The sequence below is a fragment of the Aedes albopictus genome, chromosome 3 (assembly GCF_035046485.1).
Source record: "Aedes albopictus strain Foshan chromosome 3, AalbF5, whole genome shotgun sequence".
Taxonomy (NCBI): domain Eukaryota; kingdom Metazoa; phylum Arthropoda; class Insecta; order Diptera; family Culicidae; genus Aedes; species Aedes albopictus.
In genome coordinates this window covers 252359887-252377311 of record NC_085138.1, presented here as the reverse complement: position 1 = coordinate 252377311, position 17425 = coordinate 252359887, and the positions used below count along the sequence as shown (strand labels likewise).

At 41.0% G+C, this 17425-nt stretch overlaps 1 protein-coding gene across 1 annotated transcript; it reads left to right on the top strand.

Moving 5' to 3' along the window:
- The first annotated feature begins 2001 nt into the window (after positions 1–2001).
- LOC134291854 (ATP synthase subunit beta, mitochondrial) lies at positions 2002–9677 on the top strand. The gene is made up of 3 exons (XM_062860187.1): positions 2002–2155; positions 2287–3054; positions 8592–9677. The coding sequence occupies exons 2-3, from the start codon at positions 2335–2337 to the stop codon at positions 9384–9386; spliced, it is 1515 nt and encodes a 504-aa protein (XP_062716171.1). The 5' UTR covers positions 2002–2155; positions 2287–2334; the 3' UTR covers positions 9387–9677.
- Positions 9678–17425: the final 7748 nt, after the last annotated feature.

Genomic DNA, 17425 nt, shown 5'->3' with positions numbered 1-17425 from the left:
GGAACTTGCAGAGGAATTCCCAAAGAACTCTCTTGAAGAAATTCTCGAGGAATTCTTAAAAGTATTCTCTAGGAACTTTTGGAGGAATTCACGAGGAACTCCTGGAAGAATTTCCGAGGAACTACTATAGTAATTACCGAGAAACTCCCAAAATATTTCTCGAGGAACACTTAAAGAATTCTCGAGGAACTGCGGAAGGAATTCCCGAGAAACTCCAGGAGAAATCCCCTTGGAACTCCAGGATGAATTCCCGAGGAAGTCCTGGAGGAATTTCCGAGACCTTCGAGAAACCCTTATTTCTCGACGAACTCATGGAAGAATTCTCGAGCAACTCCTGGAGGAATTCCCGAGGAACAGCTGAAAAAAGATCGGCAAACTCCTGGAGGAATTCCCATGGAACTGAAAGAATTCTTGAGGTACTCCAGGTGGAATATCCGAGGATCATCTAGAAGAATTCCTGAGAAACCTTTGAAGGTATTTCTGATAAAATCCTGAAGAAACTTCTAGAGAGATTCCCGAGGGACTACTGGAGAAATCTTAAAAGGCTTGGACAAATCTTCAAACAAGAAAGCGGAAAATTCTGGTTGAAGCTCTGTCGAAACGAAGTTCTGGGGAGAATTTCCGAAAAAAAAACCTTTGTTATATTCTGGAAGCAACCTTTGTTTTTGGAGATTTTTGAAAAATTAGAATACTCAGTTGAATTTCCAGAGGAATTTTGTTGATAGCAATTTAATTCTCTACAAAACAATTGCCGGTGAGAAATTAATTAAATAGTTCAGCATGCTTCCTAAAATTTCCATGAAATGGTGGTCATCTAATTTGATTCGTATTTTAACTAAAAACGGCTTCAAAATGTCCGCCAATATGAGGATGACCGAAAAAATAGGAATTTGTAAGTTTAAGGTTTTAAATGTTCAAAATTTTATCTACAAAAATTGAAACGCATTTCATCTGGAAGTGTTCCAAGATTTCAATAGTATTGGTTTAGATTAACAACATTAATAAATATTACTTTTCTGCTTTCAAAAGTCTTCACAAAATTTGAAATGTCTTCTACATGTCTTCACAAAAATAAATGTCTTCACAGAATTTCAAATGTCTTCAATTTGAAGACATGTCTTCACATCTGGCATCCCTAGGGTAGAAAAGTTGAAGCAGCACAAGGCACCAGTTCGAAATAGTAATAGTTGAACTAGAATAGAATATTAGATTGAGTTTAAATAAGGGCGAAAGTAACATGAGAGAGTTCTCTTCGTCGACTCTCTCTTCTTTAAATTAAAGTGACAAGATGCAAGTATTGTTGAACTTTTTGGTCATAAATCGCTAGGTTGCGATGCAATCTAGCGTCTAAGTGTAAAAAAGTTCGATTGAATTTGCATCTTGTCACTTTAATTTGCAGAAGAGAGAGTCGATGAAGAGAACTCTCTCATGTTACTTTCGCCCTTATTTAAACTCAATCTAGAATACATGTAGGCGCTGTACAAAGTGTAAGTACAGCGTCCAATTATTGGAATCGCTCACGTAGTGCCCTAGTGGACAAAAGAGCTGTAAATTAGGTTAAGTGATTAAGAATAAAAAAAATATATATTTGTCCGCACAAAACTTTTTAAAACTTGTAGACGTAAAACAACTACCTCTATCTGTTACGATCCTCAATGGTTTACTGTAGTGATTCATATATAAAAGAATATTATCAATAACTTCCTTAGTATTGTTTGTTTAAGTAGGGTAAAATTTTACATATTTTGTAAACGCATCAACAATTACTAGAATAAATTTGAATTTTTTTGATGATTGTAGCTGAAATGTAGGCAGCGCGGCCCCGGTAAGGTAGCCTGCTGAAAACCTTCAAACACCCGAAAAAGCAATAGTAACCATGATCAGCTTTTCAGTTGGTCCAACCATTATCATTTACCCTAGTGCGGCCCGTGCTTGTAGAATACCCCCCGTATTATTTTGGTGTTGTCGCGAGCTCACAAGGCGAGAGTCGATTTAGCTATTCGCTCTTTCGCTGGTGGCGAAATCGACTCTGTCGACATAATCTGGCAGACATCTTGGAAGTGCACTCTCTTTCCATCACTCGCATCAGCAACACACTTCGAGACGAACGACATTTTCGACGAGATCCTTCATTTTTGGACCGAATGTCATAAGGGTAAGTGTGTGCGGAAGCGGCGCGAGACAGTGCAAAAGAAGGTTTGCGTAATCACCTCCATATTAGATAATGGATAGTTTTTGGATTTAAAATTAATGTGCTTTTCGTTCTGTTTTCTGTGCTGATTTTAGGCTGAGGATCCAAAAAGGTAGAGTGCGTGTTCGAGACCAGAAAAAGAGATGTTTTCCTCGATGAAAACGCTGATGGCCGTCGCGGCCCGGGCGGAGCAGGTCGTGGCCCGTGGCTATGCGGCGAAGGCTGCAGCAAAGGCGGCTGCCGGTGCCCAGGGAAAGGTGGTGGCCGTTATCGGTGCCGTCGTGGATGTCCAGTTCGACGACAACCTGCCGCCAATTCTGAACGCTCTGGAAGTTCAGGAGCGTGGCTCCCGGCTGGTGCTGGAAGTTGCGCAACATCTGGGTGAGAACACCGTCCGTACGATTGCCATGGACGGTACCGAGGGTTTGGTGCGTGGCCAGCGCGTTCTGGACACCGGATCGCCCATTAGGATTCCGGTCGGTGCCGAAACTCTGGGCCGTATCATCAACGTCATCGGTGAGCCGATTGACGAGCGCGGTCCGATTGAGACCAATCTGTCCGCTCCGATCCACGCCGAAGCTCCGGAGTTCATCGACATGAGCGTCGAGCAGGAGATTCTGGTCACCGGCATTAAGGTCGTCGATCTGCTGGCCCCGTACGCCAAGGGAGGCAAAATCGGTCTGTTCGGTGGTGCCGGTGTCGGCAAGACTGTACTGATTATGGAGCTGATCAACAACGTTGCCAAGGCCCATGGTGGTTATTCCGTGTTTGCCGGTGTCGGTGAGCGTACCCGCGAGGGTAACGATCTGTACAACGAGATGATTGAGGGCGGTGTCATCTCGCTCAAGGATAAGACCTCCAAGGTGAGTGCCAGTTTTATATAGTTATCAGTACTTAGTGACATACAAATCTAGTATCTAGTTTTGTGACTTGTGAATTATAGTGATGTGGTCTCAGGTGATAATTCGTAATAGGTATTTTGTATATTTCGAACGTAATATAGTTTCTGGTATTTAATTTCTTCTGCAGAAGGTAATAATAAATAGTTCTCAATACGATCGCATCGGCAGATCGTCTAGACTAGTGGCGCGAATCAAATAGATAGATAGTGTTTGTTTACTTCTCGCAATATCTTGTTTGCAAGTTTCATAGGAGAATATTTTAGGTCATTAACCTATTGTATACAAATGATTGTAAAACCAAAATTATCTAGTTAGATAGAATTTTTTGAAATTCTTTAAAAATACCTCTCATAGAATTTTACAGTTTGTCTTAATCTCCTAACAGTAAATCTCTTCTATCTGTTGCTGTTTAGTTTAATAGTTTATTTTCAAAATTACGGGATCCTATTACAGTACAGTATCATTAAGGACAAGGTATTTGGAGTACATTGCTCAAAATTTCTAGAGCACCGTTTTTTAGAGCCGTTGAACGGATTTGGATTAAAATGCATCACGCTGTTGACTACCACTGAACAATTAGCGTGATGCATTTTCATCCAAATCCGTTCAACGGTTCTAAAAAACGGTGCTCTAGAAATTTTGAGCTATGTACTCCAAATACCTTGTCCTTAAGGACAAGGAAACAATTGTTAATGTATAACAAACAGTTCCTTTTATGTCGAAGAAACAGTACAGTTTTTCAAATTTTTGCACAAACAGCATCAAATTAGGAATCATAATACCCACGCTTTTCGTACAATTTCCTTGCAGAAACGAAGAATTCACCTTCTCACCATACAAAAATTCAGCTCATTACTACAAATCCAGCACTTCACTGATTGCGTCCTATTATTTTATTAGGGTTTCAACTGCCTGGAAATTCTGGGAATTTTATTCCTGGGACTTCCACAGGAGATCTGAATAGGTACCAGAATTTCTCCCAGAGTTGCTACAGGAGTTATTCCTGGGAATTTTACTAGAGTTCCTTCAAGGATTTCTTAAAAAGTTTTTCATGAATTTTATGCAAGAGTTTCTCTCGAAATTTCTTCCAAAGTTTTTCCTGTAATATCTTCAAGAAATTTCTGTGAGCTTTCTTCGATAGTTCCAGGGTGTTTTACTACAGTCGTACCTCGATAAAACGTAACTGCATTTTCATTTTCGTTACGCTATATTGAAGCATTTTTTCTAGAATTTTGTTTTAAATGTAGATTCTTTGGAGATGAACCAGCCGCGGGCTGAAAATCTCCTTAATAAAGCTAATAATAACAATTTAAATGTAGATATAAAGGCTTACTAAATAAATACAAATATATTTTGAAAAGAAAGCTATCCCAAAGATCATGTTATTCACCCCACAGTGCTTTTTAGCCTTTCTTATAACTGTTTTTCATCATTGTGTTTTACATATTTTTGAAACGTTATCTGTTGATGTGATTATAAGTAAGATGGCGCAGAAGTGACCATACTGTTGGGTTGTGGGGGTTGCGTGTGTGGGATGCATATATTGACAAGCATTGCTATGGATCGTTAGGGCTGAGTAGGAGCGGGGAATGGATCTACGATTGCTTAATTGCGATTACACCTACAGGGCTGTTACAAGTGGCGCGGATTTTGCGTTTTTCGCGGTTTTTGCGTTTCGCGCGTTTTTACTAATTTTGGCGCGGATTTTGCGGAAATGGTTTATAAATCTACTTACATCAAACATTTGGGGACGAAGTTCAACACAATCAGAAAAAACGAACATTTTCAAATTAGAATTATGGAATTTTGTGTTTGAGCAAAACAATGTTTATAGTCAATAGCATGGAGTACTAGTTAAGTTGCATCGCAACTTGAGCTTCTAAATTTGTTGAAACTTAGAAGATCATATTCTGAATTTCTTAGTCAAACTCTTGAAGTCATTTCTGCCTTAATCCTGAGATCAGTTTTTGGCTAAATTTTGGATGGAACTTACCTATAGAGCAATGCCTGACTTTCGAAAAAAAAAAACACTGAAATGGCAAGATTTCTAAAGTAGGTGTTTCTAAAAGCTTTTTTGTGGAATTTGCGAAAAGACGTCTATCGGAAATTTTGAAGAACATTTGGTTGAATTTTGTAGTCAAATCAAGAGTCAAATGTAACAGAATCCCGTCAAGAAAACCATTTGTTTTGTAGACTATGTGTATCGTAAGCAATCAATCTGATAGAATCTGAGTGGTTTTCCGACACAAAATGTCCTGAGGACATTCTTGCTGATATCTTCACTGAGGATGTGGTGTGGCCAGACCAATTTATCATAAATTTCTTATGATTTAATAATTTTCTGCATATCTTTTGTCTTAATGTTTAGAAAAGTTGCCACGAAATACTTTTTTTTATAAATATCTTCCATAGGAATAAAATTTATTGGTGATGTAATCAATAAATTGCTCTAGTAATTAGTTTATGCTAGTGTCGCACCTTGTATTACTGTGAAGATTCAACAAAATAAGTTTCTGCAGAAAGTAATCCATGAAGTTTTCAAAAAGATTCTAAAATTTTTTTTTCGGTTCCAAAACTTAGGTCAGATTACTTTCAGGATTTCTACCATAATGTTGGCTATAAATTAAAATATTTCAAGTTTCGCCAAGAATGCTCCTTTTTTGGCACTGCTTCAGGGAACAGGTACAGTGACCCCACACCGATGAATCACCTTAATTTTTGTACACTATTTATGAATCACCATGTTGATCAAATGGAGTGATCCATAAACTGTGGTCATTTTTGCCGATTCATAAATTGTGGGGTCACTGTACTTCCATTTTCGTAAAATAGCAGACACCCTGATTGATAAGCAATCAAAGAACTATTGATCCGAAACTTTATATTCCAATTAAAAAAACTAGTCTGTTTTCAACATGTTGAAACTCTTGTTTGATGTATAAGTTGTCAATTAAATTCATGGTTTTGTATTGGTTAAAAATCGATTTATCAATAGAAAATCTCTTCTTCTAAAGTGTAACAAAAGTCATGAATAGTTCATTTTATTTGGATCTTCTCTGAAAAATTCTGCCTTTTTAGAGTTTGAGCGTTTGAGTCATCAAAACCACATGTTTTTGCACTGGCGCGGATTTGATGACCTCGGCGCGGATTTCAAATTGCTTGGCGCGGACTTTGCGGTTTCCAAATCGACACTTTTGTAACAGCCCTGCACCTACTAGTATAGTCGTGGTTCAACGGTGGTGGCGCCGCTTTTCGCTTGTGTTCGGCCTAGGTGGTTTGTTTAGGCGGTGCGGGTAGGTCTGTATGTACTTCGTACGTGCAGTGCGTAGGTACGGCTTCAGCATTGTGGTTACTTGGGTAGTGTAGGATAATTGGGTTTGGGACTGAGGGGGTCGTCATTGATTCTGCCGACACCATTGAGTGCTCATTGTTGGCGGTTGTGTTGGTGACGATTTCTTCAACTTTATAATCTCATTTATACCACGCACAAACTTTGGGAAGAGGGACTGCTTTGTAATGCAAGAGAGGGATTTAAACTCTGCGTTACGGGTTGGAGGCCATGCAGATAGAAGCAACCCAGGTGACCGTGCGGCTCGGGTCGTGATGGATGCATGAGTGCAGTGTGTGTGTGATGTGCGCTACCCTGTGGGTGCAGTTGAGTCCGGGTTGGAGTAGAAAGAGACCCTTCTCTATCCTAGATCGGTTTCGGTTGTGCGTGATTTGCGGCCCGAGCTGCGTGGTTACTTGGGAAGTATTGTGCTCTGCAATCTAGATTTTGGTTCTAAGGTGAAGCTATAGCTGGGCTGTGCCTCGGATTTGTTGGGCCCAGGTCGGGAGAGCTGGTGGCGGTTTGTTCTGGGGGGTTTGCTCGGGGGCTGTCCATCTATCTATCTATCTATCTATATAAAAATGCAGTCGCATACGTGGGACCGCGCATAACTTGCGAACGGAAGGACCGATTTTGGTCGTCTAGGTTTTGTTCTGTTGGTTTTCACACAAGGAAGGTTTATGAGACAAAAAACATGGAAAAATTGAGAGTTTTTTAAAATCGATCTTCCATACATTTTGACCGGGGACTTGGTCTTGGCTAGAAACTTGAAACGTCAAAAAACGCAGTAGGCAAGACAAAGTTTGCCGGGTACAGCTAGTTTATTATGTAAGGCAATTTTCACGATTTTTCGACACCCCCACCCCTCCTTGTAAGATTTTTTGTATGAAAGCCCAAATATTTTTGTATGGCGCGTAAGATTTCTCAAACCCCCCCTCCCCCCAAAAACCCTTACGTAATTAATGGATGGCCCCTCGATTGTTTATTCACTGGTGGGGGCCAATCGATCGACTGTCGGCGCAGCCTGTCATTTGGTTCTTGGGGTTTGTGCTCTCGAGGTTCGGGGCGTTGCTTCGTTGTATCTTTGCTTTAATACTAATATTCCTTGTTTGATTTAACTGACTGTTATGTACAGGCGCTTAACTCATTCTATTTCATAGATTGCCAGATTTAAGGGTAATGGTTCATTAAGGTGTTAGCAATCAGAGTGGATTAGAACGAGTTGGCGCCTACAATACACCAACACTAACACACATACACCAATACTTACACGCACACATGCACCTACAACTAGCTGTAAAAGACCAGTGGGCGGGACAGAGATGCCTACCTAACAGTTGTAGGTGGGGTGTTTGGCTTAGCTACATGACTTGGTCCGGCAAGCCCATAAACATCAATTCAAGCATAATTTTTCAAATCGACGTATCTAACTTTTTCACTGATCTGAGTAAATTCATGGTCAATGTTGACGACCATTCCACTAAAATAGTTTTTTTATAAAAAGACTTTTCATAAGTTTTTTCTTGCTTAACATCACCAGGGATATAGCACGCACTAGGTAAGAAACAAAACCTACTCATTCCATATCATTTTCACAATGAATTTTGACAAAAATACACATACACCGGGTTGGTTAGAGATACGTCATGCCAGATACGTCGCTTTTGTATGGTGCCAGTTTGGTGTATCTGTTACTTTTGATTTTGGCTAGTTACGTCGTTTGGTTTTCTCATATATCAAAACGGTGTATCTATCAGTAAAGTTGTAAACATCAAAATAGCTAGATACGTCGTTTCTGAAAATATGCTTAGTTAAACAAATTAAGCAATAAATCATCAAACAGTGATGTGGATTCTTTAATTTGCTTTATGAATCATGCATGCAGCCCTTAACCCGGATTTGTTTACATTCTCGAGTTACGTCGGATTGAAAAGTTATGCTTGAATTGGTAGACGTATTGCCTAGTGAAACGCAGATGGGCGAAAGCCAGGGGATGCGTTGATAATAGCAGAATAGCAGAATTTACTAGTAAATCGTTAACAACAGTTATGCGATTATATGAAGTATGGGCCACTATTTCGGTTTCCTATGAAATAAGCACGCCCTAACTTCTCCTTCTAATAGTGCATTAATACTTATATCTCTATGCTCCTCCATCTCCACATTGCAGGTCGCTCTGGTGTACGGTCAGATGAACGAACCCCCCGGCGCCCGTGCCCGTGTCGCCCTGACTGGTCTGACCGTTGCTGAGTACTTCCGCGATCAAGAGGGACAGGATGTGCTGCTCTTCATTGACAACATTTTCCGCTTCACCCAGGCCGGTTCCGAGGTATCTGCCCTGCTGGGTCGTATCCCGTCCGCTGTCGGTTACCAGCCAACCCTGGCCACCGATATGGGTAGCATGCAGGAGCGCATTACCACCACCAAGAAGGGATCTATCACTTCCGTGCAGGCCATCTACGTGCCGGCTGACGATTTGACTGATCCCGCTCCGGCCACCACCTTCGCTCACTTGGACGCCACCACTGTGCTGTCGCGTGCCATTGCCGAACTGGGTATCTACCCTGCCGTGGATCCTCTCGATTCTACTTCCCGTATCATGGACCCCAACATCATCGGTGCCGAGCACTACAACATTGCCCGTGGTGTCCAGAAGATCCTGCAGGACTACAAGTCCCTCCAGGATATCATTGCTATCCTGGGTATGGATGAATTGTCTGAAGAAGACAAACTGACCGTGGCCCGTGCCCGTAAGATCCAGCGTTTCCTGTCGCAGCCTTTCCAGGTTGCTGAGGTCTTCACCGGTCATGCCGGCAAGCTGGTTCCCCTGGAGGAAACCATCAAGGGATTCACCAAGATCCTGAACGGTGAGTTGGATCACCTGCCCGAGGTCGCTTTCTACATGGTCGGCCCCATTGAGGAGGTCGTCGAGAAGGCCGAACGCCTGGCCAAGGAAGCCGCCTAAGGCAGCCCAACAGGCCAATGCCAACGAGAGTAGCGAACCCCAGCTCAGTAATTAGTCAGACAGTAGCGCCGCCGAGGAAAACAGCTCGAATGGAACTCGGAAGGGGATCCCGGAATCCTCCCACTTTGTCCTGGGGCCCTCTTCAAGTTTCATTCGCCGCCACACGAATCTTATATGAAAAGCAATGATCCCAGCCCAAACCCGATCGCATTTTGAAAATAAGGGGAACGTTCTTAGCAGTTTAGGTAGCGGTTCGAAATATAGGCATTTTAGTGTTATCGTGAACAAAAATTCTGCGTTGTTTTGCTTTGAAAGAACGGCCTTGTAACCCGCTTGGGGTTATGTAACATGTATGATAGGTACTTGAATGTTGCACTAGAAGTTCGCGACCAAACAACGTTGTAACAGTGTCATAAATTAAGTAACGGTTGTTGATTTTCTCCCGTCTTGTGAGTTGTGACAAAACATTAGATAATCGATGGTCTCGACGCGGCAAATAAGTCTATTTTTAATTTATCACTTAAGAATCAGACAACCAGACACGCTTTCATTGCGTCTAGTTGGCTGGGAATGTTTGAAATTTAATGCGATTTACTTTATATTCATCTGCAAGTAAATTCAATTTAAAGATAAAAATCGCAAAAATACCTAGGTACTCCTAGACATTTCCTAAATCGCCAAAATTCATAAGCATGCAGGAAATTTTGGAAGGAAGAATCAGTTCATATCGGCAATTTTGTGTGTCTGGTTAGACGTTATTATGAATGTATATGTAGCCGTCTAGGGAATGTTATGTGATTACTGGTCATCTCAAGAAAATGAAATGTCAAATTTGACAGCTCCGGGCGAATTCAGAGAGCGACTTTACTCTTGCGATTTCTCTCTACAGCAAAAATCTAATGCCAACATTCAAAGAAACAAATAAATTTAAAAAATAGACTGACATAGGTATATAAAAAAGGCGAAAGAAACAAAATGTAAACTGATAAATCTGGTGGCAGGCTATTCGGTCTATGGTCATTAGGCCGAATGGCCAGTGGGTGTTCTTGCCGTTACGTCCGCACCCCGCCTGCTTCTCAGCTCAGCCTTCTATTAGCACTTCTACTGTTTCTAACTGAGAGCTGCCTCTGCCAATGACCATTTTTCATGGGGTTTTTGACCCCATTCCAGGCACTACATGTAAACAAAATTGCGCATTACCTAAATTCACAACGAAACGACTGTTTTCGTCCACTTCTTCCATCTGAATCAGATACCTTATTGCGTAAACATGTTGTTTACAGTGATTGTGGTAATGATTTTCTGTCGGAAAGTTGATTTTAAACGAGTTTACTGCACCTAGTCTAGCGCTAATGGGGCACGTTCGGTGCAGTACTAGATTTGTAGTAATGAGCTGAATTATAGTATGATGAGAAGGTCAATTCTCCGTTTCTGCAATAAAATGATGCAAAATGCGTTGGTATTATGATTTCTTGTCTAATTTGATGCTATTTGAGCAAAACTTTGGATAACTATGTTGTTTATGTTGCAAGAAATGGAGAAAATAACAACACTGTTGCTCAAAGTTTTGCTCAAACAACATTAAATTAGGCCAGGAATCATAATACCCACGCTTTTTGCACTATTTTATTGCAGAAACGGAGAATTGACCTTTTCACCATACTAAAATTCAGCTCATTACTACAAATCTAGTACTTCACCGATCTGTCCTATTCTCGGCACCAGTGCCGAACTTCCAGCAAAAGCAAATGGGAAATTACTTCGGCACCCGTCTTTGTGCTGCCGAAGTGCACCCGTCTGCGTGTAATAGTTGTTTTGAGCACTTGTGCGGCTTCAGAGTGAAAGTGTAGCTCATTTTGACTGTGGATCCCATTACGAAAATGTCGCGGGAGATGATTACCCACGGAAGAGCGTTTCGAAAATATGCGGCAAGTGATATATTGAATTGTTTTGCTGTAAGGTGCCGGGAATAGGACAGATCGGTGAAGTACTAGATTTGTAGTAATGAGCTGAATTTTAGTATGGTGAGAAGGTCAATTCTCCGTTTCTGCAATGAAATGGTACAAAAAGCGTGGGTATTATGTTCCTTATGCCTAAATAGGAAGCAATTAGTGAAGTACTAGATTGAAAGTAGTGAGCTGGATTTTTGTATGGTGAGATGATCAATTCTCCGTTTCTGCAATGAAATGGTGTAAACAGCGTGGGTTATATGATTTCTTACCTAATTTGATGCTGTTTGAGCAAAACTTTGGGTAACTGTGTAGTTGAAGTTGCATGAAATAAATAATACAACAACACCAGCTACCCAAAGTTTAGCTCAAACACCATAAAATTAAGCAAGAAATCAAATAACCCACGCTGTTTACACCATTTCATTGCAGAAACGGAGAATTGATCATCTCACCATACAAAAATCCAGCTCACTACTTTCAATCTAGTACTTCACTGATTGCTTCCTATTGATGCTGTTTGAGCAAATCTTTAGGTAACGTTGTTGTTGTTTTCTCCATTTCTTGCAACATAAGCAACATAGTTATCCAAAGTTTTGTACCATTTCATTGCAAAAACGGAGAATAGGACGCAATCAGTGAAGTACTAGATTGAAAGTAGTGAGCAGGATTTTTGTATGGTGAGATGATCAATTTTCCATTTATGCAAATACAACAACGCACTGCCGCGAATCGCAAGTCAGTCCCATCTGCATTTTGGGTAAAAATGAGTTAATGACCGTTTTCGAGCTTTCTTCGGATGATCTTTCAGCTGCGTACAAAAAAAATATATAGTTTGTTCAGTAAAATTGAAAAACAACATCAAGTCAGATTGTCCCATAATGAAATGTAATCGCAAGTCAGTCCCATTACGAACTTGTGCGCCCTCCGGTACAAAACCTAACACTATTTTAGCCAGTTTTATATTTTTCACTGTTAGGCCGTTCGCAATGCTGTTTTATTTTGTATGGCGAATTTTAAAAATTTCAAAACTCGCCATACAAAATAAAACAGCATTGCGAACGGTCTTACGTATTCACGTTTGAAAGAATATGTGAAAGTTTCATGATGATCGCAAAAGTTTTCAATTCATGGCGATTTTTTAGAGTTTCGCATGGAAATCGAATTTGAAAACTTCAGAGGCCATTTTCTCAATGCCTACTTTTTACATATGGGACTGACTTGCGATTCACGACAGCCGCAGTTATCCAAACTTTTGCTCAAACATTTTCAAATTAGTCAAGAAATCATATAACCTACGCTGTTTGCACTATTTCATTGCAGAAATGGAGAATTGATCATCTCACCATACGAAAATCCTGCTCACTACTTTCAATCTAGTACTTCACTGATTGCGTCCTATTGACCTTCTCACCATACAAAAATTCAGCTCATTACTACAAATCTAGTACTACACCGAACGTGCCCCATTGACGCGGGTACCGAAGTAGTTCGAAATATAGACACTATAGATTCCATAGACTCGCGGAGGCGAAGACAACTGTAGCCAAACGAACTGTCAGTTCATGTAGCCAAACGAGCATGACGTCACGATTTCAATAGCGACAATGGATTGCGTGACGTCATATTCGCTCGGTACACTCTAAATTCAGGGTAAAACACACTAAAATCGTATTGCTCAACCATGTCTCCGCGAGTCTATGGAATCTATAGTGTCTATAGTTCGAAACCCTATTATTATTCATTGCAATGGGGCACGTTCGGTGAATTCTTCGTTCGGTCAATTCTTCGTTTCTGTAATGAAATGGTGCAAAAAGCGTGGGTAATATGGTTCCTGGCCTAATTTGATGCTGTTTGAGCAAAACTTTGGATAACTATGCAGGGTGTCCATCCATCCGGGAAAACCCCGGAAATTCGAAACCACCGGGAAAAACACGGGAAATTGTAGAAGGCACCAGGAAAAATCTGTATGGTGTCTATCTGTACTTCATAAGTGTCAAGCAAGTCTTGAATAGAATGATAGCAACATTAACAGAGTTACCGGTTGAATATGTTTTTTTTAGAAAGGCAGCCTCTCAGGAATTTTAGTAGTTTCTGTTGGATCTTGATAAATTCATGTAAAAGAATTAAGAATATACTTCTTAGGCGAAATTTGCAGATTTCTGCAAGATTTCACGATGGGCTTTTTGAGTCTTGTTAGGAAAATCGGAATTCCTGGCGAACTCAGTAAACCTGCAGAAGTTACTTACGGCGAAGAGGTTTTCACGTTTGAAAAAAAAGTGTCAGTTTCTGGAGGGTTCTGGTGACATTCTTAGTGGAACTCTTCAAATATTTCTGCCAAATCCCTCAAATTTGATCCCTTTGGCAGAAGTCAAGGAGAAAATTATTGAAAAGCAGTGATATTGTGCCTATCCGCTTCTGTACAGAATTTTAGAGGAGCTTTAGGTAAAATTCAAATAAAATTCTGAAGAGTAAGTACAACACTGTAAATTACAGCGAATTTTCAAAAAAACCCGTTCATAAAAGGCTCTCTGATGGGATCCCATAAGAAATTTCCTACAGATTTCCTTAGTATAGTAGTAAAATCCACAGAAGAATCTTCTATGGAACCTGTGAAGAAATGTTTCAAAATGTTACTTCCTGGAAGCATCACTCGGATCTCCGGAAGAGTATACAATAGAATCCCTGATATGTTATTGGCAATATTAGCCAAACGAAGCATTTTCAAAGATGTTGTAGGTACAACTTTCATGATTTTTTTGGCAGAACACATGGAGTACTTCCTAAAGGAAGAAATGTTGATTGTCCTCAAGATATTATTTAATATTGGAGAAGAACTCAAACGTTTTACTTCAAAATTCAGAGAAAATCGGTGTCAAAAGATTTTGGATTCAGTAAGTAAATTGTTTAAAATGACGATGGCAGCAGAACAAAAAGTTAGATGGAGATTTTCACAAAATGTAGCAAATAATTGATACATTAGTTTCTAAAGACCAGGTTTACCAAAAATGTTTCGATATTTATCTACCGAATTTTTTATGATATTCAACAAAAATTTCGTGAAAAAATCAGACACAGTGACATCAGTTTCAATAATATTTTCATATAGATTCCATTTCCTTGTTATAGAAAGGACCTTTTCAACTAACTCTAATCCTAAATTTCGTGTAAGAAGGGGAAATTAACACCAGTGATTGTGGAGTTAGTAAGTTTTTTTTTTTAATCATAATGTATGAAATCAGGAAATCTATAAGATTCGTATCAAGTTATAGACCAAATTAAAACTGTATATAAAAAATATACTGAGGAGCGTCCTACTACAACAACACTTTGCGTTCGTACATACTCGGGAAGTTTAAAAAAAAGTCTGGGAAAAATCCGGGAATCGGAAAACTGAATTTGAATGGACACCCTGACTATTGCCGTTTTTCTTTTTGAACCTGGGTTGGAACTGGATTGGCGGAAAATGTGTAAACACACAAACGTCAAACAAACTCAAACAAACTTTAGTACAACCGAAACCGAAGTCGGGTTGGGGTTGAAACTGTGATCTGATCCAGTTCCAACCCAGGTTGGAACTGGATAATAAAGAAAAACGGCATATGTTTCTTCTCGTTGCCCCTAACAACGAGCACATTTCTCGGGACACCGAAGCAAATCATCTACTCATTATTTTGAAATAAGATTATCAATTTCCTACATTTATGTTGCAAGAAATGGAGAAAACAACAACACTACACTGTTGCCTAAAGTTTTGCTCAAACAGCATCAAATTAGGCAAGGAATCATAATAACCACGCTTTTTGCACCATTCCATTGCAGAAACGGAGAATTGACCTTCCCACCATACTTCAATTCTAGTACTTCACCGATTATGCCCTATTGTTCTTCTCACCATACTAAAATTCAGCTCATTACTACAAATCTAGTACTTCACCGATTTGTCCTATAGGCACTTTGAGAAGCTGGTGTTTATCTCCATTGCCACGGAAAGTGGAAGTGATTTTTTTTTTTTTATTCTTTATTAAAGTGATTTTCCTCCGTAGGAGGGTTCATCACTAGTCAGATTAACCATCTTATCCTATATCAGAGGGGTAAGTTAACCAAAATTACCCCTTCCCGCTTTATCTTTTAGAGGTTACTACACAAGCAAAGACAACAAATTTGAACAAGACTAACAAAGCAACATTAATAACTAGTGTGCGCCACGGTTTTCGAGTTCCTCCTCGAATTGACTACTCGATTTTGAACGATCAAATCTTATTGAAGAGTCCAGTAGTTTTGAGGAAATCGGATAAAGCTTTCACAGCAGCTGGATCGTCGCTAAGTGTATCCCGAATGCTTCCGGAGATGCCATGAAGTTGCCTGGAAGACTCATATTCCGGACAAACGCAAAGTACATGCTCTGCCGTCGCGTGTACATTACATATTGGACACTGTATCCGGAAAGGGCGGCCTCCCATATTGTATGACAGCCTAGAGTGACCTGTCCGCAATCGGGAAATGTTTTGCTGATCCTTATGTGAGCGGATATCCTTCCAGGCTTCGATCGATTCCTTCACTTTCCGCAAATGATGACTTCTCATGCTATTCCATTCGGTTTGCCATCGTCTTCGAAACGTGAAAACGAGCCAACGTTTGAGGTCGAGAAAAGGAACGTCAACAGAATATCGGGGGGAGGAATGACCGGTACCAGCAAGAGAATCGGCTGAGACGTTTCCAGGTATTCCACAATGGCCGGGAATCCAAGCGAAGCTTGTAGATCTCGGTGTATTTTTGATGATTGCTTGAATCCATGGGTGATCGGGGGTCTCAGACTGCAAAGCAGAAATAACGCTGGCAGAGTCGGATAGAATCAACACGGGACGATCGGCAGGGGTTGTTGCGGCTATAAGAATCGCGGCTGCCTCGGCGGAAAAAATAGAACACTGGGGTGGCATACTGTAACTGAACGAAACATCTCCGGATACTCCGATTCCGACTCCCCGGTTGGAGAGAGATCCGTCTGTGAATCGATGGACGTGGTTAGGATATTTGCTTCTAAGAAGCTCCAGGACAGTAGATCCGACTCAACGGATCCTACGCGGAACGGAAGATGGACGCACGTGCATCATCATCGTCGCACAGCAGAACCCGGCAAGAATCGCACATTGCCAATGCCCTCCAGCAAGAGCACGGATTTGCATCCGAGTGATGGTCATTCATCCCCATCATCCAACGCCATCGCCGAATCTCGTGGAATTCCGAATGCACAGTCAGTGTCCTTCCATAGCAGCAGGAGTTTGATGCCTCTCTCAGCTTCCTCCTGTATCACCATTCTTCATTCATCCAGAAGATACCCGCTTTTCAACACAAACAGAAGCCAACACCCAATCGCCAGCAGCCAACACCCATTCGCCAGCAGCCATGCAGAAGTCGGATGCCACACAGCCAGTGATCATTCAGCTGCAACTGGTAGTTCTTCGAAGTACGGCCGAGCGTTACAGCTCATACAAAAATGTTAGAATTTTCATGCAAAAAGGTGTATCGGAGGGGGTTTGAGTGGGTCAAAAATGTCAATTTCAGCAATACGGGGTCGCTAATTAGCCTAGTGGTTAAGGCTAGGCTATGGATCGCCAATCCGGAGACGGCGGGTTCGATTCCCGTTCCAGTCAGGAAAATTTTCTCGACTCCCTGGGCATAGTGTATCACTGTGCTTGCCTCACAATATCCAAATTCATGCAATGGCTGACAAAGAAAGCCCTTCAATTAATAACTGTGGAAGTGCTCAAAGAACACTAAGTTGAAGCGAGGCAGGCCAAGTCCCAGTGGGGACGTAGAGCCATAAGGTAGAAGAAGCAATACGTAATAAATGAATGCTATCAGAGGACCAGGGGCTGCAAAACGGTGAGTCGATGAGGAGAGCGTCCAACATAGCTCTGGTCCTCACAAGTTTCTACCTCATGCTTCCACGGGTCAAGCGATGACAAAGACCGCCAGCTAAGAGTTGTGTGCTCTGGTGAAGCAGCCTGGGCACTGTTGTCCTTCTGACTTCAGCTAGATTGAGGAGGTACGACCCGAGCGTCTGGTAACCAAGGAGGTGCGGCTGAA

Coding starts and splice junctions, on each gene's coding strand:
- LOC134291854 (XM_062860187.1), top strand. CDS start 2,335: ATGTTTTCCTCGATGAAAACGCTGATGGCCGTCGCGGCCCGGGCGGAG. Junction 3,055..8,591: donor TCAAGGATAAGACCTCCAAG/GTGAGTGCCAGT, acceptor TCCACATTGCAG/GTCGCTCTGGTGTACGGTCA.